Raw genomic sequence first — 22,695 nt, 5'->3', positions numbered from 1 at the left:
CTGGGATCAGCCTGACAGGCCCTGGCACAGCCCAGCTGGGAGCCAGAAATGATTCCTGCAGCCAGAAATTATTCCTGCAGGGATTCCTGCAGCCAGAAATGATCCCTACAGCCAGAAATGATTCCTGCAGGGATTCCTACAACCAGAAATGATTCCTGCAGCCAGAAATGATTCCTGCAGCCAGAAATGATTCCTGCAGCCAGAAATGATTCCTGCAGGGATTCCTACAACCAGAAATGATTCCTACAGCCAGAAATGATTCCTGCAGGGATTCCTGCAGCCAGAAATGATTCCTGCAACCAGAAATTATTCCTGTACAGGCAGAAATAATTCCTGTGCAGCCAGAAATTATTGCTGTGGGATTCCTGTGCAGCCAGAGATGATTCTTGCAACCAGAAATGCTTGCTGTAGGAATTCCTACAGCCAGAAATGATTCCTGTAGGGATCCCTGTACAACCAGAAATGATCCCTGTACAACCAGGAATGATTCCTGTAGGGATCCCTGTGCAGCCAGAAATGATCCCTGTGCAGCCAGAAATGATCCCTGTGCAGCCAGAAGTGATTCCTGTGGGATTCCTGCAGCCAGAAATTATCCCTGTACAGGCAGAAGTGATTCCTGTGGGATTCCTGCAGCCAGAAATGATCCCTGTGCAGGCAGAAGGGATTCCTGCAATCAGGACTGATCCTTTGGGATCTCTGTGCCTCCAGGTTTCCCTCCCATCCCTGTGGAATCACAGCTGCATGCTCCAAACAAAACCATAATTTTTGCATCTAAACCCTCAATGGCACTTGAGGGCTTTCCCCTGGGACTGGTTTTTCTCTCCCAATTGAGATATTTTCCCTGGAAAAGTGTCCCAAGTTTCCACATTGTTCATCTTTATGGCCAGAGGGGAGGTAAAATTGCCATTCCTTATGGAATGGGGTGAAAAGCAAAAACTTCTCTTGGTTCCTACTGCTTCAGTACAACAAACTATGTTGGCCATAAAGATGGGGAGGTTGAGGAATTCCAAGAAAATTTTGGGCATTTAAAAGCAGGAAGTGAAATAAGATTGTGGTTTATTCAATATTTGTTTTGTAAAATCAATATTTTCTTGAAAAGTTCCATCAGCTTATTGAAGGAAATTATTATAGCAGCTGGCACAGAAATAGCTTGGATCCTTCACTCCTGTGTGTTATTCTGGTTTTATTTAGGAGCAAGCCTTCGATCCATATGAAACCTTGTCCCAGGATATTCTCTCTCCACAATTTCATGAGCATTTTAACAACTTAATGGCCAAACCTGCTGTGGCTCTCCACTTCCAGGTGAGTGCAAATGAGAGATGCTGAATGGCTTTAATGCTCATCATTCAAAGGTTGGAATTCTGGCAGTAATTCTTTGCTTCTGCTAAGGGAGGAACCCTCAAGGTCCTTCCCTACCTTCAGTGTGGGATATTTTGACTTTGCCTCTTGCTGGAAAAGCAGGGCACAGCTCTGACCCATCCATGGCTGTTTTGCAGGCTTTTTCCTCCTCACATCCTGTATGAGAGCAGAGGGTGAATTCTCACACTGCCACTTTTATTTTACCTTTTATAGCCCACCACAGGCACACAAACACCATATCTTCATTTTCTCCTGTGCATATCCAGGCCTCTTTCAGCCCTGAGGCTGTGACTGGTTCTTTTCTGGAATAATTCTGCAGTAATTCCTTAGTCACTGCTGGCCAGCAGAATAATCTGTGATTTTTTTATTGGTTTATTGCTTCTTTCAGCCTCTTTAGCAGATTTATTAATTAAAAATGCTGCTCAGGCTGGCTTGGTGTTCAGAAATGCCCTTAGAGAAGCTGCTGAACAAGTGATGGGGCACTGGTGCTCCCAGTTAAGTCCAGTTCAGTGGTACTGGGACATCTCTGCAGGAGGGGATCCCTCTGAGCCCTTCCTTCAGGGAGTGTTTCCTCTGCAGCTCCTTGCTGAGCTGGATCATCTCTCTCTGCAATATTCCTTAAGGAAGGCTCTTTGCCTCCTGCCCCCCTAAATCTAAAGCTCAAAGCTGGAATTGAATTCTTTTATTCCAGATTCAATTGATATTTAAGTCAGGTGGTGAATCTGGCCTCCTTTCTGTCCCTGAGGTAATTCAGTTTCTCCTCAGATGGAAGGTGGCAGGAATTTCACCACTGGCTGGAAAAACCTCTCCTCATCTTACACCCTGAATTACTGCCTTAGTAACTACTGGGACTGGAAAATATTTCTCATTTTTTAAGTGATAAACCTGTGATTCTCAGTTTCTGAGAGTGATACTGATTTCTTCAGTTCCCAATGAGGCCTCCATATTTCTGTGGGATATTGGACATAGTGAGAGCACAAGGCATATTCTGAATATTTCAGTGTAAATAATCCTGGTTTTTTTCCTTTCCAGTCCACAGCTGAAGGATTTAAGGAGGCTGTCCAGTATGTCCTGCCTCGCCTCATGCTGATCCCAGTCTATCACTGCCTGCACTACTTTGAGTTGCTGCAGGTAAATGGAGCCACACTCTCATTTCTGACTGAAAAGAATTATTCATGTAGAAAATCTGAGCTTTTAAATAGCTGATTATGTTTTACTTCCTCAGAAAATTAAAATTATTTGACACTGTTACTTGGTTTCTGAAAAGTACAAACATACTTAAAAAATCTTTAAAAGCATCTGTTGCTCTCAGATGAACATTTAAATGACATTTTATTAAACAAATCCTTATTGCACTTGAGTTCTAATATAATTGAAATTTTAATTTAATTAAATTTTAATTTCATTTAAATTTTAATTAAAATTGTAAAAATCTAAAAATTGAATACACAAATCTAATTTCTTTCTTCTATGAGTTCTGAATTTTTTATCCATTCAGCTAAGCAGGATTCTGTCAGAATTCTCAGTCTCAGGTCACACTCCAGCTGCAGCTCTGTTTATTTTTATTATTTCAGAATAATCCATTCTTAATATTCAACCATTTGTCCTGAGTCCTAGCTGGAATTAGCTGAGGATAATGTCAAAAAGGTTCTGTTTGCCCCATGGTGGGGGGAAGTTTGGTAATGCTTTAAGGGGAAATGAATTATTAACTAACAGGGATGAACTTCACTTCAGTGGCTAAAACAGCCTGTGGCTATAGCTGACATTTGAAATAGCACCAGAAATGACTCTCTGAGCTTCTCAGTGTAAAATCTGATGCTGTGCAGGTGAGTTACAGGGATTTCCTTTGTGTTTTAGAGGATTTACTTGTATGAAGGAAGAAAGCAGAATTTTTCTATAATCCAACCTAAATATTTCTAGGAGTTGTGTTAATACCAGCTCTGTCATCAATATTTAGCACAAGCTCCTTTTTTTTAATTTATTTTTTTTAATTTCTACTTCATTTTACTCTTGTTTTCCTCATGTCTGCTGTGATTTTTTGCATATCCTGATTTAAATAAGTAAAAACAAGGGATGATTTATTTTGACCTATCCCCAGTGAATGGGTTGCCAATATTTTGCAGAAAAGTTGAAATTTCAGAATGGTTTGGTTTGGAAGGGACCTTAAAAATCACCTGGTTCCAACCCCTGCCATGGGCTGGGACAGCTTTCAATACACCCAAATATGTGGGATTTCAGTGCATTTTCAACTATTAAGCATTTCTAGGGATAGTCAGTTCAGAAAACAGTTCAAAAAACTTCAAAAAACCCAAAAAAATCTTAATTTTCTACAATTTCCTGACAGGAGGGTGGGGGACAGGAGGGTCAAGCTCTGCCAGGGGAGGTTTAAATTGGATAGCAGGAGAAATTTCTTTATCAGAAGAAATTTCAAAATAATGAACTTCCCTTTCCATGATCCTCACCTGTGTGGGATAATTCTCTGGAAATTCTGAAAATCTTCCAGGTTGAAAAGCCAGAACTGGGGCAGGGACCTGCCTGGTGCTGAAGGTCAGACTGATTAATGTCTCAGAGCTGGGAAAGTGCATCAGGATGAAATTTAAGGATGAAATTTAAGGATGAAATCACCTGCTCCCACAGCTCTGGGGGATTCTGAACCTGGAGCTGGTTTTACAAGTGTAAAATATATTGTGGTTTTCCCCTTTGTAGGGAAACATTGCCACAGGTGCCCTGTAGAGCCTGGCAAAATAATTTTGTTGTGTTTTTATTTATTTTAAAGGATCATACAGCATGAAAGATGATCATTTAGCAGTGAAAACATTTAAATTTGACCCTTATCCTCAGTGCAGGAGATTTCTGAGTAGAATCTGACACTTGGCTGTCTCACAACCTTGTGAGCACAGGACAAAAATCTGCAATATCACCCTGGAGAAATGGTCAATCCAGAGTATTTTGTTGTGTTCCCATTAGTTACAGGTTTCAAATTTGGATTTTATGTTGTACTTTGAAAAATCTTGAATTTACAGCAGGGATTTTTAGAAAGCAGAGTGGTTTTGGGGATAAAAAAATATATTTATTCAACAATTCTAATATATTATTACAATAATATATTATTGTATTATATGTTATATTACTTACATAACATTATATGTTATATTAATACAATATATAACATTAGAAACTGGTGGTACTGCTTCTCTGTTGCCATAATCCTGTTCTCTAAATTAGTTTTAGAATAAACTGAGGGATCCCAGCTGAGGGAATGTAGTGAGGAAAGGAAAAGAAGGATTGTGCCATGCCAGTGAGTGTAAGGAGGATTTCTCTTCAAGTCTGGAGATAAAACAGAGTTTATCCCAAACTGCATGGCAAGTTGTCAGAGTTTTGCTCACCAATTTATTAGCTTGGATTTTCCTTTAAAAAAATTCACAGAATCCCAGGCTGGTTTGTGTTGGAAGGGATCTCAAAACCCATCTCATTGCAGGCCCTGCCATGGGCAGTTCGAATTATCTTGGATGTGAAAAGGGTTAAAAAGAAATGTCTTCTATTTTTTCCATATTTTTAAAGTTTTTTAGGTACCACCTTAACCAAAAAGAGGAACTTTCAGGTTTTGCTCAAAGCATGTTGCTACCAGGTGGATGGAGATTAAATGAAAATCTGTGGAATTCCCTAATTCAGGAAGTTTCTGCTGAGATGGATTTAGCCTTTATACAAAGGCAATACATTTGTTCTCACTATTTTTATATTTTTCTGTGGTAGCAAATCTTGAATTTCAGACTTTTACTCTTTGCTCTGTGCAAAATTCTTGAGTTTGCTGAAGGTGGCAGAATTCAGGATGATAAGAAGCAAAGAGAGTTGCTCCTTCTTGTCTTTGGGTTGTTGAGATGGACTCATGGAAGGAAGATAGAGTTCCATAAACCAGCTCTGAACCCTTGGCTATTTCAAACCTTAAAACTCTTGAATTAAACCAGTTTGAAACAGGATATTGTTGATGAGATAACAGGCAAAATAATACCTGACAATTAGCATTAAAGGGTAAAGGGTGGGTAAATTAAAGGGTAAAGGCTTCTAAATGTGATGAATATCCCCTGATTTTTCCTGAAGCTGTGACAAATATTTGTAATTTCATGCACATCTACTTTTGGTTGGGGCTCTGTAAAAAGTCACTGACTTGAAATCACCAAAATTTCACCGAGTGCTTCCTTCAGTCTTCTTACCCTGCTGGAAATGAGGCAGATCTGAAAGAAAACCAATGTTTGTTGTGTGCCAGCAATTGCAGGAGTGCAGTGAGGACGAAGAGGACAGGGAGTGCCTGAAGCAGGCCATCACTGCCCTGCTGAACCTGCAGTGCAGCATGGAGCGCATCTACAGCAAGCACTCCCCGCGCCGCCGCCCTGGGTGAGCACCACAGAGCCTCCCTGCCTGCCCACAGCTGGCAGGGAGGGACAGCAATCCCCTTTTCCTGCTGGAAAATCTCTGTATTTCCTTCTCAAGGCATGTGTTCTTGCCAGGTTTCTTTGTTAGATGGAGCAGCAGGCAAAACCTTGCCCGCTTGTAAGAATTATGTGAATGTTTGTCTTGGTTTGAGTAGATGGGGGTCTGTTAAGGAGGGCAGGAGTCTCTGCTGAAATGGAAAATGTAAACTCCTCCTCTCTGAATTATAATTCTGAAATTAAGGGGTTTTCAGGTAAAGATGTGGGAGTAGGAATAACAGGTTTTTATTAGAGAAGAAAATAAAAATAAAATTTAAAAATGCAGTAATACAAAACAACAGTGACATAGTCAGAATAAGACCTGACAGACCCCCTGTGTGTCAGGGTGGTGGCACAGTCCCCTCCCAGGGTGGTGGCACAGTCCCATCCCAGGGGTGGCACAGCCCCATCCCATGGTGGTGGCACAGTCAAACCCCAGGGTGGTGGCACAGTCCCATCCCAGGGGTGGCTCAGTCCCATCCCACGGTGGTGGCACAGTCCCATCCCATGGTGGCACAGTCCCATCCCAGGGTGGCACAGTCCCATCCCATGGTGGCACAATCCCATCCCAGGGGGTGGCACAGTCCCATCCCAGGGGTGGCACAGTCCCATCCCAGGGTGGCACAGTCCCAGGGGGTGGCACAGTCCCATCCCATGGTGGTGGCACAGTCCCATCCCAGGGTAGCACAGTCCCATCCCAGGTGGTGGCACAGTCCCATCCCAGGGGTGGCACAGTCCCATCCCATGGTGGCACAGTCCCATCCCAGGGGTGGCACAGTCCCATCCCATGGTGGCACAGTCCCATCCCAGGGGTGGCACAGTCCCATCCCATGGGGCTCAGCCCTCCTGCAGTGCCAGCTGTGGCTCTGCTGCAGCAGGATCCTGCACAAGGGTGGAGTTTTCCTCTGCAGCTGCAGGGCTGCTGGAGATGGGCCTGGAATTCCTCTGGGAATGCAGGGCAGGAGAAAGCTGCTCCTCTGGGAATGCAGGGGGCAGAGGCTGCTGTGCTGTTCCAGGGCAGATTGGATCCAGGTAGGAATGCTTGGCTCCTGCCCTGGGCACAGCATCTCCCCATGGGATGGTGGAATTGGATCAGCCCTGCAGGGACACTCAGTGGCCATGGACAGCAGAGATCTGCTGCAGGGAGGATGGGCTGTGGGGGAGAGAAAGGAAAAACTGCCCCATGAACAGAAGAAACTCCTCTACTTCTAACAGAAGGGACAAAATTCTAGTCCTGCCCACCCAAAGTAGTGCATGTGGCTTATTTAGAACTTGATTAGGGAATTTCGAGGGCAAAAAAATCATGATTTAAACAATGAATTCCCTTGATTATTTTATTCTTTTGGGATGGCACATCTGGAACGTGCCCACTGTGACATTTCTGTTCCTCCTGGCAGGGAGCCGGTCTGTCGCTTCTATCACCGGCAGATCAGAAGCAAACACTTGGCCATCAAGAAAATGAACGAAATCCAGAAAAACATCGACGGCTGGGAAGGCAAAGACATCGGGCAGTGCTGCAACGAGTTCATCATGGAAGGAGGGCTGACCAAAATCGGGGCCAAACACGAGCGCCACATCTTCCTCTTCGACGGTTTGCTGATCAGCTGCAAAACCAACCACGGGCAGTCGCGCCTGCCCGGCTACAGCAGCGCCGAGTACAGGCTCAAGGAGAAGATCGTCATGAGGAAGATGCAGGTGGTGGACAAGGAGGACACGGCGGAGTACAGGCACGCCTTCGAGCTGGTGTCCAAGGACGACAGCAGCGTCCTGTTCGCCGCCAGGTCGGCCGAGGAGAAGAGCACGTGGATGGCGGCGCTGATCTCGCTGCAGTACCGCAGCACCCTGGACAGGATGCTGGACTCGGTGCTGCTGCAGGAGGAGAACGAGCAGCCCCTGAGGCTGCCCAGCCCCAGCGTCTATCGCTTCGTGGTGGAGGACTCCGAGGAGAACATCGTGTTTGAGGACAACTTGCAGAGCAGGAACGGGATTCCCATCATCAAAGGGGGCACGGTGGTGAAGCTGATCGAGAGGCTGACCTACCATATGTATGCAGGTATCCTGAGCTTGGGGTTGGAATCCTTTTATCATTCTGCTTGTAATGAAACGTAAGATCTGCAGGGAGTGAAAATAAGTGACTAAATCACCTGGCTTTGCAGGCAAAGCTGGAAGAAAACTCTGGGTATGCAAACCTTTCATCCCCAAAAAACCCACAAAAATATGTTTCCATGTCTCCTCATGGCCAAAGCAATGGAGCTGTTACAGGCTGAGGCTCTGTGAAGGAGGAAAAGAGTTGAAGGTTATATTTATTATATTTATTTAATTTTTATGTAATTTTTAATTTTTATTTTCTTATGTTATTTTTTATTTAGCTGTATTTTTTATATTTATTACATTCAGCCTGCCACCCTGTGAAGTATCTGGGTTGGAGGGTATATTTATTATATTTACTGTATTTTTTATATTTATTACATTCAGCCTGCCACCCTGTGAAGTATCTGGGTTGGAGGGTATATTTATTATATTAATTTTATTTTTTCATTTTTATTTTATTTTTTATTTTGCTGTATTTTTTATATTTATTACATTCAGCCTACCGCTCTGTGAAGTATCTGAGCTGAAGGTTATATTTTTTTTAATTTATTTTTAAATTTTTATTTTATTATTTATTTTATTTCTTATTTTGCTGTATTTTTTATATTTATTACATTCAGCCCACCACTCTGTGAAGTATCTGAGTTGAAGGTTATTTTTTTTTAATTTTTATTTTCTTTTTTATTTTTTATTTTGCTGTATTTTTTATATTTATTACATTCAGCCTGCCACTCTGTGAAGTATCTGAGTTGAAGGTTATTTTTTTTAATTTTTTTTTTTTTTTATTTACTGTATTGTTAATGTTTATTACATTCAGCCTGCCACCCTGTGAAGTATCTGAGTTGAAGGTTATTTTTATTTTATTTTTATATTTATTTTATATTTTGCTGTATGTTTTATATTTATTACATTCAGCTGCCACCCTGTGAAGTATCTGGGTTGAAGGGGATGCCAGTCACCATCAGCATTTTTCAGCCTCTCAGTGTGTGAAAGGCCCAGCAGTGAAAGCTGAAGGAGTTCCATGAAGGGCTGATGCTGACGAAAATGTTTGGTTTCATTTTTGGGGTGCAAGGGGAAGCTGGTGCTGTTGGGACTGACATGAAATTTTTGTTAAATTTCCCCAATAGCTCAGCTGGTCAGGGAAAGTCATTTCCCAAAGGAGGCTGAGACAGAGGTTTTAAGAGAATATTGGATGTGCAGTTCAGTATTTTTCAGGGAAATGCACCGAAGAACTGAGTGAGAATTTCCCAAGCCCTGTCATTTCTGGTCTTTTTCAAATACAGTGTTTGCCTTACAACCTCAGTGTCTTCTCTGCAGATTAAACTTTTTCTTTGTATTTTATTTCTGATCTTTTGCAACTGGATAAAAACCCACTGCTGTCATTTTCTTACTCAATCCTGACAGATCCTAATTTTGTCCGGACTTTCCTGACCACCTACCGCTCCTTTTGCAAGCCCCAGGAGCTGCTGAGTCTGCTGATAGAAAGGTGAGCAGTGATCCTCCTTTCTGAAGGCATGGAAAAGGTTTGGAATCATAGAATAAAATCCCAGAATGGTTTGAGAAAGGACCTTAAAACCCATCCAGTGCCACCCCCTGCCCTGGGCAGGGACATCTTCCACTATCCCAGGCTGCTCCAAGCCCTGTCCAGCCTGGCCTTGGGTGCTTCCAGGGCTGGAGCAGTCACAGTTTCTCTGGGAATTCTATGCCAGGGCCTCCCCACCCTCACAGCCAGGAATTTCTTCCTCAAAGCCCATCTAAGCCTCGTCTCTGTCAGATTGAAGCCTTTCCCCTTGTCCTGTCACACCTGTTCCTGATGAGTTTTGTATATTTGGAATCACAGAACATCCCGAGTTGGAAGGGACCCACAAAAATCAGATTCCAAGTGCTCCTTTCCTGTTCAGGATCCCAGTGTCAAATTTCAGTGTTCTAGTGAACTTTATAAAGCAGGAACTTTAAAACAACAATCCAGGTTTGCAGTACCAGCTTCCTTTTCCCAGTTTAAATGAGATGCCTGGATGAGGTATGAGCTGGAGCACCTGGTGTGCCTGGGCTGTGGGTGGTGATGTTGTGAACTGCTGAGTTTGCTCATGAGAGAGCTGAGTGCACAATGGAAATTAGGACAGAAACGTTCCAGGCAGTTTGTTTGAAGGCACAGAATTAAGGTAAACAGCATTTTAATGCAGTGTGGTAAAGCTGCTCTTAAGCTCTCATCTAATCTTCCCTTAATCATGCCAGCAGGTCCTTAAAAACCTTCTATCCCAGTCTAGACATGGTGTGATGAGCAGAGCAGCAGAGAATTAGCGGGGTGTGGAGCTGGGGAGGAGGGAATTCCAGGCAAACCGGGTGGCAGAGAAGCACCTGCTTCTCCCCACGCTGAGTTTATATAAATAACATTTCTCTAAACTGCAGCTTGTGCACAGGGGGATTGTGTTCTGCCCTGCTTGCCATCCCTGTGTGGTGCTTTCCCCCAGGTTTGAGATCCCCGAGCCCGAGCCCACGGAGGCAGACAGGCTGGCCATCGAGAAGGGGGAGCAGCCCATCAGCGCCGACCTGAAGCGCTTCCGCAAGGAATACGTGCAGCCCGTGCAGCTGAGGTGTGTGTGTGCCCCTGCCCTGCCCTGGCACTGCCAGCCTGGCCTGCCCTGACTGCCAGAGCTCCTGCAGACTCTAATCTCTGCTGGAGACTTCAGCCACGTCTGCCAGCACCATATCCCAAATCGTGTCCTGATTTTCCCAGCGGCTGCCGGAGCTGGAGCTGGCCCAGCTGGGATCCCCACCCACGGCGCCTGTGGCTGAGGGATGTGGAGCTCAGAGCGGGGCTGGCCACGCTCTCAAAGCATTCCTTGTTCCCAGCCCCTGGGAAGATAATTCCTCTGTTCCCAGTTTTCCAGCCCTGCTGGTGTTTCACTCCCTTTCCCAGCCCTGTGGATGTGGTTGCTCACAGACAGGGAGACTCTTGTCTGTGCTGCACATTGCAGTGGGCTGCAGGGAATCTTCAAGGTCTTGCTGACCAAGCTAATTTGGGGAACAATTAAGCATTTCTAGTATGAATGAGAGTAATTGTTGCCCCGATTGGGGATCGAGACAGGAGGAGACACAGATCACAAGCAGTGTTTGCTTGAGCAACTTTTAGTCATTACACTGGTGAGTAACATCAAGATGTTCCTGTTAATGAGACATTAATTTTACTAATAGTAATTATTAATGACACACACAGAGAACCCTCAGTTACTCTGCTACCACACATTCCTGTTGAAACAACAGCAGTTGACTCAAAGGGTCACAGTGACATGCCAGCACCTCCAAGGTGTTCAGAAAGTCACTCAGAAACCTGTGTGCATATATATATAAAATATTTTAAAGATAAATCTGTGGGTAAGCCTGTAGTTTTCCTTGACACAGAGCTGCCACCACCTTCTTGAACGTGATCCAAGTCACACAACCTCACCATAACCTTGGTCCTCCTGCGTGCTGCTGGCCTTGGGCAGCTTATCAGGCCCTTGGTGTTCCCACTTTATCAGCTCCTGGGGGTTCAGCAGCACCAGAAGTCTCCACAGTTATCAGTTCCTGGGAGAGCTGCCTCTCAACTCCTGCTTTCCCTGGTTTTGCTGTTTTCTGGGAGCTATTTATGATCCTTACTGTGTATTTCCAGTAGCTTGAAGCTTTCTTACAGCTACAAACGAGTGACTTTGAGCTGTTGGTGGATAAACTCAGCACTTTGTGCATTCCAGTGTGGTTAGAAGCATTGACCTCTGCTTCAGACTCTGCAGTTTGGGGAAAAGGTGGACAATTGAAGGTGTTTATCCCTTCCCTCCCTGCTTCCCTGCACTCTCCATCTTGTACAAAATGCAGTGCCCAGGCATGAAAGGGCTTGGACACAAATGTGAGGGGATGGGAAGGAGGAGCTGGGCTGGAAGTGCAGTCAGCAGATCCAGGCACTCTCTGGCTTTCCCAGAGTTTTCAGCACAGGATCTCAAGGGCAGAGATGGGTTAGATAAGATCCTGTTACATGAAACTTGGATCAAAACTTTGCCTCTTGGAATGTGGCATTGATTTCCAGCCAGAATGATCTGTTGGGGCAGAAATTCTTTTATGGGATAAACCTTATTTTTTACCTTGCACATGGGAAGAAGAGAGTTAAGGAATTTTCCATGTGTCCTTCATTTGTCCTCAATGTAGGGCTGATTTTTGCTCAGGTGATAAATTGCACCTGGATAAATCAAAGTGTTGAAGGTGTGAGCTCAGCTTGTTTACCTGAAGAGGAGAAAAACCAGTTTTTTATTCTGATTTATCCTGAGTGCAGAAGGCTGAAAAGCAGCTGGAGTTCACTTTTAGAGACTGATTTATTAGTAATTTCTGTAAGAAAGAGTAAAGAAAAATCAAGAGGAAATTCAGTGTTATCCTTAAAGGATGTACTGGACCTAATCAGGCCTCTTGGGTCATTAGAAATTCTGTGAGCAGGGCAGTAACAACAACTTTGAAGATGAAATTGGTGTGTAGGAAAGAAAGAATGACAAATTTGCCTCTTAACAAGTGGGAGATCCTAATTAGCTTTTTCATTAAAAAAAAAACACACAAGGAAAAAAAGGAAATTACAAGGAAAATAAGAAATCCCAATTTTGTCTGATTTTGCTAAGTCTCTTCCTCTTCTGAAACCATCTCAACACTGGCATTTTTTATATTAGATTTTAAAATAGCACCAAGCTATATTTATGCTAAAACTATTCTTTAAAACCTATAAATTAGGTTTTAAAGAATAGTTTTAGCATGAATAGTCTTTGCTCTGTTCCTTTGTCCATGTGTATTTTGAGAGTCACCAAGTACATGAATCTGTAACTTGACTTCTGTAGGATTGTGATTCATTTTTATGGGATCAGTCATGGAAGTCCTTCAAAATAAACTTAATATTCTTTCCTCTTTCCTCAGAATACTGAATGTGTTCCGGCACTGGGTCGAGCACCATTTTTATGATTTTGAGAGGGATCTGGAGCTGCTGGAGAGGCTGGAGACCTTCATTTCCAGTGTCAGAGGTGCAGTAAGGGGGGGTCCTGTTCCCTTCCCACCTTTTGGTACAACTTCCCAGTCTGATCCTGGTGGATTTTGGGCCTGAGAATACCTTTACACACATGAGTAATTTTAATGCCTTTAATTGAGCTGTTTATGAGGCTTCCCTTTACATGAGGAAGCTTTGGCCTGGAGCCTAAACAGCTCCTAAAAATGATTTCAAGCATTAGGATGATAATAATACTTTAAATATATTTCCTTCTGGACAGTGTGATCATCCTTGCCTGACTGTGTAATTCAGGCAGTCACCTTCCCCTTCTCCATAGAGAATTCCTTCTCTTTTGCTTACTGAACGTTTTCATCCTGATTTTTCCCATTTATATAAAGTTCCAACTGAAAATCGTTATTCTTTCAGAAGAGGATATTGGGCCCATTTGGTATCTCTTCTTTATGAAGTAGATTTTTTTTGGCAGGCTCTGTGGATGGCAGCAGTGTTGGCATGTTTAATCCTTATCCTGGCAATTCCAGGTTTTCATTTTCAGAGTGCCAGGTCTTACACTGGGCAACACAATTCTGAGACAATTAAAAACCCTGGACACAGGGTCACTTTTTTCCACACCAAAACTGTCAGAGGATGTGGTTAAATAGAACAGGCTTGACATGTGTTTATTTGTCAGCTGATATAGGTGCAAAAACCCATAAGGAAAAAAATAGAGAAATACAAAGCTGATTCATTTACGTGCAGAAATGCAGAATTCTGAGTGTACATTCAAATTTTGGGGGAATTGGTTTCACTAAATTACCAAAAGTCCTTTAAAATTAGAAGTTCTCAGAATGGTTTGGGTTGAAGGGAGATTAAAGCCCATGCAGTCCCACCCCTGCCATGGCAGGGACACCTCGCTCTATTCCAGGCTGCTCCAAGCCCTGTCCAGCCTGGCCTTGGGCACTGCCAGGGATCCAGGGGCAGCCACAGCTGCTCTGGGCACCCTGTGCCAGGGCCTCCCTACTCTCCCAGCCTGGAATTCCCAATATCCCATCTAACCCTGTCCTCCTACTGTTTGAATCCATTTCCCCCTGTCCTGTCCCTCCATCCTTTGTCCAAAGTCCCTCCTGCCTGAGCTCCACTTCCCAAATGTATTTATTTAAAAACTCAAATATTCCCTCCCCAGAGATTGCTCTATAACATTGACATTTATGAAAGAACATGAATTTATTAAAATCCAACACTTATAACAAGATCAATGCACTTTTCCCCTCTTGGATTTGTAGTTTAACCCTCCTCTCTGTCAGTTTAAAGCCAAACTTACAACAGCATTGAAAAACCCATGTATGGGGGATTTTTTTTTTTTAATAATTTCTCTTCTACAGGAAAATCCATGAAGAAGTGGGTGGAGTCCATTGCCAAAATCATCAAGAGGAAGAAAGCCCAGGCAGATGGGGTCAGCCACAACATCACCTTCGAGAGCCCCCCGCCGCCGCTGGAGTGGCACCTGTGGCGCGTGGGGCACGGCGAGGCGCTGGAGCTGATGACGCTGCACCCCATCGAGATCGCGCGGCAGCTCACCCTGCTCGAGTCCGACCTGTACAGGCAGGGCCCTCTGCTCTCTGCTGCTCTTCTCTCTGGGTCTGGAAACACTGGGGGCTGCTGAGGAGGGCAGGAGGCTCCCCTGAAATGGAAAATGGAAAATCTTTCCTACTGTGTTTATGGGGTGCCCCGATGAAGGAAGGAATGATGAACCTGACTCCCGGTTCTCAGAAGGCTCATTTATTATTTTATGATCTATATTATATTAAAGAATACTGCACTAAACTGTGCTAAAGAATACAGAAAGGATACTTACAGAAGGCTAAAAAGATAATAATGAAAACTCCTGACTCTCTCCAGAGTCCCAACACAGCTTGGCCCTGATTGGGCAATGAGTGAAAACAACTCACAGCAGAATGCAATGGAACAATCACCTGTGGGTGAACAATCTCCAAACACATTGCAGACAAGCAAAACACAGGAGAATCAAATGAGATAAGAATTGTTTTCCTTTATCTCTGAGGCTTCTCAGCTTCCCAGGAGAAAAATCCTGGGCAAAAGAATTTTTGAGAGAATGTGAATGCCATACCCTCCCTCTAAATTGTTGTCATTTTGAAATTAAGGGGCTCTCAGACAAATATATGGGAATAGGAATAAGAGTTATTTACTAGGGAAGGAAATTTTAAAAAATAATAATAATACAAAACACCACTGCCAGAGTCAGAGCATGCCCTGGCCCCCTGTGTGTCAGGGTGGTGGCACAGTCCCATCCCAGGGGTGGCACAGTCCCATCCCAGGGGTGGCACAGTCCCATCCCAGGGTGGTGGCACAGTCCCATCCCAGGGGTGGCACAGTCCCATCCCAGGGGTGGCACAGTCCCATCCCAGGGTGGTGGCACAGTCCCATCCGAGGGGTGGCACAGTCCCATCCCAGGGGTGGCACAGTCCCATCCCAGGGGTGGCACAGTCCCATCCCATGGTGGTGGCACAGTCCCATCCCATGGTGGTGGCACAGTCCCATCCCAGGGGTGGCACAGTCCCATCCCAGGGGTGGCACAGTCCCATCCCATGGTGGTGGCACAGCCCCATCCCAGAGGTGGCACAGCCCCATCCCATGGGGGTGGCACAGTCCCATCCCAGGGGTGGCACAGTCCCATCCCATGGTGGTGGCACAGTCCCATCCCAGGGTGGCACAGTCCCATCCCATGGTGGCACAGTCCCATCCCATGGGGCTCAGCCCTCCTGCAGTGCCAGCTGTGGCTCTGCTGCAGCAGGATCCTGCACAAGGGGGGAGTTTTCCTCTGCAGCTGCAGGGCTGCTGGAGATGGGCCTGCTCTCCCTCTGGGAATGCAGGGCAGGAGAAAGCTGCTCCTCTGGGAATGCAGGGGGCAGAGGCTGCTGTGCTGTTCCAGGGCAGATTGGATCCAGGTAGGAATGCTTGGCTCCTGCCCTGGGCGCAGCATCTCCCCATGGGATGGTGGAATTGGATCAGCCCTGCAGGGACACTCAGTGGCCATGGACAGCAGAGATCTGCTGCAGGGAGGATGGGCTGTGGGGGAGAGATAAAGGAAAAACTGCCCCATGAACAGCAGAGAGCTGCCCCATCAGATAGGAACAGAATACACACCCCCATTTCCAACCTAAGAAACCTAAGACATGTTTTTGTTTGTTTGTTTTTTTTGGTTTTTTTTTGTTTTTTTTTTTTTTTTGGTGTTAGGGTTGGGCTTAAACGTGCTTGAGGTGGTATTTTTTGTGTTTGGACTTAAGTGTTTATTATTTTTTACTTATATTATAAGTGTTATAAGTCCTGAGTTTTACAGTACTTCACTAATAAGTTACAAAATGCCTTTGTTTAGCTCTTTCTACAAGGTTTTTTAATGGTAAGCTCTTTAATTAAGAAATGAGAAATTGTTTTTACTTTTAACTTAATAACTAATTATTTGTGTTTTGCAACGTGGATTTTTCTATCTAATTATACAATAGTACTTAAACTCATGAAGAAGGTGAAGAAGAACTAGCTACTGCTTTAAACCTTCTGCCTTGTTTTGTATATATTATTATCTTTTAAAACTTTAACCTCTGAGTTTTCTGCTGTGTGGCATTACAGACTTCTATTTAAACTCTACACTCATAATCTTAGTGCTATTATATAATTTTGGAAGCTTTCTCTACAGCTTCAGCTTAAATATAGTGTTTATTTAGGGGGTCAGTGTCTTTCAACACACAAAGTCTAAAATTCTCAGCATCAGGGTTCCAACACTCTCACACCTTTTTTGTCATTATTTCAGCCAAAAAAATGCTCCTCATTCACACCATCGGTCAAAAATACCCTGTGACTTCCAGAGCTTACAGGAAGAGGTTTCTTTGCTGTGTGCTCTGTTAAAATATGCACAGGAGTGAAAAAAAAAAGAGTTTTTATCTCCATATCAGACTTGTGACAACAGAAATGCAGAGGGGATAATGCAGCAGTCTTACAAAATTCAAATTAAAAAATCCTGTTCCTGCTCCAGTGATGGGAGGTTTTGTGAAACCAACCTGTTGCTGCAAGTGCTTCACCTTCCTGTTTTCAGTTTTTAACTCTTTTGGAGTCGTTTTCTTGCCCTTTCAGAAAATTAAAGTCACTCCTTTGTAATTTTCTTATCTGAAAATTCTTCTTCAAAATTACCCAATTTCAATGAAGATAAAAATGTGTTTCCTTCTGTACTCGAGCACTCAAAAAGTTGTGGTTTGCAGTAGATGAGGTGGGATTGGATTTGTGAAATATCAGGTCATGATTAAGGGGAGAAATAATCTTTTATTGCAAAGACAGAAATCACAGTTTTTCTTGGTACTGAGCATTTTGCCTCCTGTTTTGTCATTGCCAGGGCTGTGCAGCCTTCTGAACTCGTTGGCAGCGTGTGGACGAAGGAAGATAAGGAAATTAACTCCCCAAATCTCTTGAAAATGATTCGTCACACCACAAATCTGACTCTGTGGTTTGAGAAGTGAGTGCAGGGCAGTGCCATGGAGCACTTTTCCCTGGATGTGCTCGGGGTTTGCTGGGTCATTTCTGCCAAGTCCTCCCTTGGCTTTCCAACTCCAACGTGTGTAAGATGTGATTACAGAAATTCATACTCGAGATTCTGCAGAGAGAGCCAAAATCTGCATGCTGGATGGGTTTTCATGGAAAAATTTGATTTAATAACTCAGAAAGTGTCAGGTTTTATTTCTCAGTGTTTCTCAAATGCCATCTTTTGATCAGGTGCATTGTGGAGACAGAGAACTTTGAGGAGCGAGTGGCTGTGCTGAGCAGGATCATAGAAATCCTGCAGGTCTTCCAAGACCTCAATAATTTCAATGGTGTTCTGGAGATTGTCAGTGCTGTGAACTCTGTCTCTGTGTACAGGCTGGATCACACATTTGAGGTGAGTTTAGGGCATGGAAAAAGAAATTCAATCAGAATCCAGAGCTGGGTCCCACACGGTTCTGGAGTGAAATCTGTTGTTGGCAGCAAAGCCTCCCTGGAGTAAAACAAAAAAATAAGGATGTGAATAAAATCATTTGAGTTTTGTATGGCTCTGAAAGGCAGCACAAGGCCTTGAAGTTAAAAGCAAATGTTTAATTTTTATTAAAGACCAATTTTATAACTTTAAAGTTAAAATAATAATCTGTTTTCAGTAATCTGGAATCTTTTCTTCAGGATCCACATGACTGAATTGTTTGGGGCTGTAATCCAGAGCAAACCATTGCCCCAAGAGGTTCTTTGAAACCTTCATTTCAATTCCCAAATTCTGCTCAGAGAGCCAGGGATTTGCCTTGTATTTGCTAACCATGCTGTTATGAACATTTCCATCCCTTTTTTTTTTTTTTTTTTTTTTAAATTTTGACAACTCAGGCACTCCAAGAAAGGAAAAAAAGAGTTTTGGATGAAGCAGTAGAATTAAGCCAAGATCATTTTAAGAAGTATTTAGCTAAGCTCAAGTCAATCAACCCTCCCTGTGTGCCTTTTTTTGGTAAGTGACATCGAATTTTTGTGTGGTGTCAACTCTAAAGTTGAGTTTGCTGCAGATGTATGGTTAAAACTGTTTTTTTTTTTTTTTTTAATCAGGAATATACCTAACAAATATCTTGAAGACAGAAGAAGGGAATCCTGACTTCCTTAAAAGACAAGGGAAAGAATTAATTAATTTCAGCAAGAGGAGAAAAGTGGCTGAAATAACAGGAGAAATTCAGCAGTATCAAAACCAGCCCTACTGCTTACGGGTTGAGCCAGAAATCCGGGTGAGCAGCCATGAAAAATCTCTTTGGGGATTGGAGAGGGGGGAAAAATGCCAAATAATCTTCTAACACTGGACTAATTTTGCATGAATAGTGATTATCAAGAGAGGGGGGAGCAGTGGGTGGTAGACAACAAAGAACCACACAAAGGAGCAGCCAAAAGTGGTGAAAAATGACATTTTGAATCACTGAATTGCGAGTATTTCATTAAAATTTTCTCTGTCTGCTTATTTTTTAAATATTCTCGCTACTTGTTTCATTCAGAAATTCTTTGAAAATCTCAATCCCATGGGGAAGATACCAGAAAAGGAGTTTACAGATTATCTGTTCAACAAGTCCTTGGAGATTGAACCTCGGAACTGCAAGCAGCCACCTCGATTTGTGAGTTTTTTCCTGAAATTTCATGGGATCAGGGAACACCCTGAGTTGGAAGGGAACCACAGGGATCATCAGGTCCAATTCCTGCATTATTTAATTAAAATTAAATTGCTAAAATTCACTGACCACTATGGAAATGATACACGGTTACCTCAATAAGCCAGATATAATTTCTTCAGAATTCCTTATCCTGAGTTGATTTTCCCCCTAAACTTGATTGAAAAATACTTCTACTCCTGATGTATGTCATTACTAAAATATATTACTTTATCTGATTTTAAAACTCACCTTTTTCCCCAAAAACTTGAAATATTGCTGTTAAATTTGTATTTCCTATCATACAGTCATATGATAAAATATGGAGTAATATTTCTCATTTCACAGTACCAAGAAATCTTAATACTAATTAAAATATTACTTTTATACATATATTCAGTATTCTTTAAGATAATTTCTGGTTTTGTTTTGTATAAATATTTTATATTATTGCAAAAACTGCAGACTTTACCAGGTGCAACCCTTTTTGCTGAAGAAAGTACAGTTCCATTTAAAGGAGTACCAGTTTTGGGTTTAAAAACCCCAGCTCCTGGAGCTCAGAGTTCTTTTTTAAGCAAGAAAATCACAATTTAGAGCACTTGTTTTTTATATGTTGTAATTGCCTGAGGAACTGGAGCCATGTCTAATTTTTTGGGGGAGCTATAAATCATTTTTGCCATCTCTTGTTAGAGGAATGAGTAAGATGATGTTACAAATGTGGCAAAAAAACACCAGAAATTGCTGTTGCAAAAATGCTTCTGACAGTAATTTTATTAAAATCTTTTCTAAAAATAGGAGTCCAGTCAGCTGGACAGGAATTCTTGACAGCTTATGATTTCCAAAGAGAGAATCATACTGGAATTTCAGGAAAATCCAGTTGTGGGTGCTGTAATGTGCTGGACACCACTGAAAGATGGGGACATAATTGGCTTTGCAAGGCTCAGCTTTGATCTGTGCTGGATTATACCCAAGCCTAACCAGGCTGGGTTTGTCCACACAGTGACCTGGTGTAGGAATCTTGTCCTGGATAAACTGCAGGACAGGGACACCGTGTTTCCAAGTGTGTCCTTGTTCCTGGGTGTGTGCAGGGCCTGGTGACCCTCTGTGCTTTTTCTCTTTCTGTGCTGTTGCTCTGGGGCTCTGCTGCAGCTCTGAGGGACACCTGAAGCAAATTTCTATTTCCCAGGGCTGTTTTTCCCAGTGTTTTGTCCTGGTTGGCAGCAGAACCTGGACTCTTCATTCCTCATTCTTGTGGGGAAATAAAAGATTTCCTCTGCTGCATCCACAACATCCCAGCAAATCCCTGATGTGTAAATAACACTGCACCTCCCATCAGATGTACCCCTGTGCTGCTCTTTGAGAAATACTTCACAAATACCTCACAGAGCCTTGGGAATGCTGCAGTGGGGAATGGCAGCAGTGTTGGGAATGCTGCAGTGAGGAATGGCAGCAGTGTTTGGGAATGCTGCACTGGGGAATGGCAGCAGAGTTTGGGAATGCTGCAGTGGGGAATGGCAGCAGAGTTTGGGAATGCTGCAGTGGGGAATGGCAGCAGTGTTGGGAATCCTGCACTGGGGAATGGCAGCAGTGTTTGGGAATGCTGCAGTGAGGAATGGCAGCAGTGTTTGGGAATGCTGCAGTGGGGAATGGCAGCAGTGTTTGGGAATGCTGCAGTGGGGAATGGCACAGTGTTGGGAATAGCAGCAGTGTTTGGGAATGCTGCAGTGAGGAATGGCAGCAGTGTTTGGGAATGCTGCACTGGGGAATGGCAGCAGTGTTGGGAATGTTGCAGTGGGGAATGGCAGCAGTGTTGGGAATGCTGCACTGGGGAATGGCAGCAGAGTTTGGGAATGCTGCAGTGGGGAGTGGCAGCAGTGTTTGGGAATGCTGCTGTGTGGAACATTGCAGTGTTGGGAATGTTGCGGTGTGCTATGTTGCAGTATGGCAGCAATGTTGGGAACGTTGCAGTGTGGGCAATGTAGTGTGGAATGTTGCAGTGTTGGGAACATTGCAGTGTTGATAACGTTGCAGTGTTGGGAACAGTGTTGGAAACATTGCAGTGTTGGGAACGTTGCAGTGTTGGGAACGTTGCAGTGTTGGGAACAGTGTTGGAAACATTGCAGTGTTGGGAACGTTGCAGTGTTGGGAATGTTGCAGTGTTGGGAACAGTGTTGGGAACGTTGGAGTGTTGGGAACAGTGTTGGAAACATTGCAGTGTTGGGAACGTTGCAGTGTTGGGAACGTTGCAGTGTGGAACATTGCAGTGTTGGGAACAGTGTTGGGAACATTGCAGTGTTGGGAACAGTGTTGGGAACATTGCAGTGTTGGGAATGTTGCAGTGTGGAACATTGCAGTGTTGGGAATGTTGCAGTGTGGAACATTGCAGTGTTGGGAATGTTGCAGTGTGGAACATTGCAGTGTTGGGAATGTTGCAGTGTGGAACATTGCAGTGTTGGGAATGTTGCAGTGTGGAACATTGCAGCCTTGGGAACGTTGCAGTGTGGAACATTGCAGTGCTGACAGCTGCCCTGTCTCCAGCCCAGGAAAACAACGTATCCCCTGAAGTCCCCCGGGATCAGGCCCAACACGGGCAGGCACGGCTCCACCTCGGGCACGCTGAGGAGCCACCCCCTGCCCCTGGAGAAGGAGCCCAGCAAGATCAGCTTCAGCAGGATCACCGAGGCTGAGCAGGAGACGGCGGCGTCGGCCCCGACCTCCCCCAACACCCCCTCAACGCCGCCCGTGTCGGCGTCCTCCGAGTTCAGCGTCTTCTTGGACATTGACCTCAACAGTTCTTATGGTAAATAACAGCTTAGGTTGGGTTCATAGTCATTGGTGCTGTTCCTCAGGCTTCCCAAATGTACTGGGGGGGTGTGCCAGGATTTAAAAAAATAAATTGCAAAATTAGAATTAATTAAGAATTCCCAGCGTGAGTTAAATTCTCCAGTTCAGGAAGGTCTTACACAGGAAATTCTCATTCAGGTTTGCAGCAGATAAACTTGGGGGTTTTTCTGATCTCTCAGCTTATTCAGGCATTTGTCATGTGCTGCAGTGCAGTGGTTGTGTCTGGAAATGGTTTAATGGATTTTTTTATTTCCCAGGTAACAACAGCATCTTCGCTCCTGTGAACTTGCCTCAGTCGAGTGAGTGTTGGAACTCTGTTAAATTTTAACTCTGCCTTCCCTGGCTTCAGGAGAGCTCGATGGGAACTACAATCTGAAATCTGGGATGAGAATGTGGGCTGCATTCAGAAGGGCTCCTTTCAGATCAAATGTCCAGTAAAGAATGTAAAGCCTAAAGCTTAAACTGCTGGTTTAGTTTGGGTTGGGTTTTTATCTCCAGGCTCTCACATGATTTTCCTTCTATTTTGAATGTCCTTGATGATTGTTTTGTTTGACTAAAGCTACAAATAAAGCAACTTGATAATTTCCTAATTCCACCTAGTGAAAATAACTGCTGTGTTGGTGGGAAGGAAGAGACACATTTTGTACCACATCTGTGAGGGATATCCTGCATTCACCTGTGTTTTCAGCTGTTCTTTTTATTTATTCCACACACATTTTTTAAAATATGATTAATT

The 22,695-nt window shown here is 43.8% G+C and overlaps 1 protein-coding gene across 1 annotated transcript in view; it reads left to right on the top strand.

Moving 5' to 3' along the window:
- Window positions 1–22,695, top strand: part of SOS2 (SOS Ras/Rho guanine nucleotide exchange factor 2) — a 49,155-nt gene that overhangs the window by 23,560 nt on the left and 2,900 nt on the right. The window contains exons 7-21 of the mRNA XM_084208806.1: window positions 1,192–1,302; window positions 2,392–2,490; window positions 5,624–5,751; window positions 7,223–7,878; window positions 9,321–9,402; window positions 10,388–10,510; window positions 12,843–12,946; window positions 14,289–14,508; window positions 17,309–17,428; window positions 17,686–17,848; window positions 18,319–18,436; window positions 18,532–18,704; window positions 18,966–19,082; window positions 21,654–21,915; window positions 22,217–22,258. Coding sequence (XP_084064932.1) covers window positions 1,192–1,302; window positions 2,392–2,490; window positions 5,624–5,751; window positions 7,223–7,878; window positions 9,321–9,402; window positions 10,388–10,510; window positions 12,843–12,946; window positions 14,289–14,508; window positions 17,309–17,428; window positions 17,686–17,848; window positions 18,319–18,436; window positions 18,532–18,704; window positions 18,966–19,082; window positions 21,654–21,915; window positions 22,217–22,258 — 2,518 coding nt within the window. The remainder of the gene's footprint in view (window positions 1–1,191; window positions 1,303–2,391; window positions 2,491–5,623; window positions 5,752–7,222; window positions 7,879–9,320; window positions 9,403–10,387; window positions 10,511–12,842; window positions 12,947–14,288; window positions 14,509–17,308; window positions 17,429–17,685; window positions 17,849–18,318; window positions 18,437–18,531; window positions 18,705–18,965; window positions 19,083–21,653; window positions 21,916–22,216; window positions 22,259–22,695) is intronic.

Source organism: Fringilla coelebs (assembly GCF_963513975.1).
Source record: "Fringilla coelebs genome assembly, chromosome: 6".
Lineage (NCBI taxonomy): Eukaryota > Metazoa > Chordata > Aves > Passeriformes > Fringillidae > Fringilla > Fringilla coelebs.
This window is presented reverse-complemented; position numbering and strand designations above follow the sequence as displayed.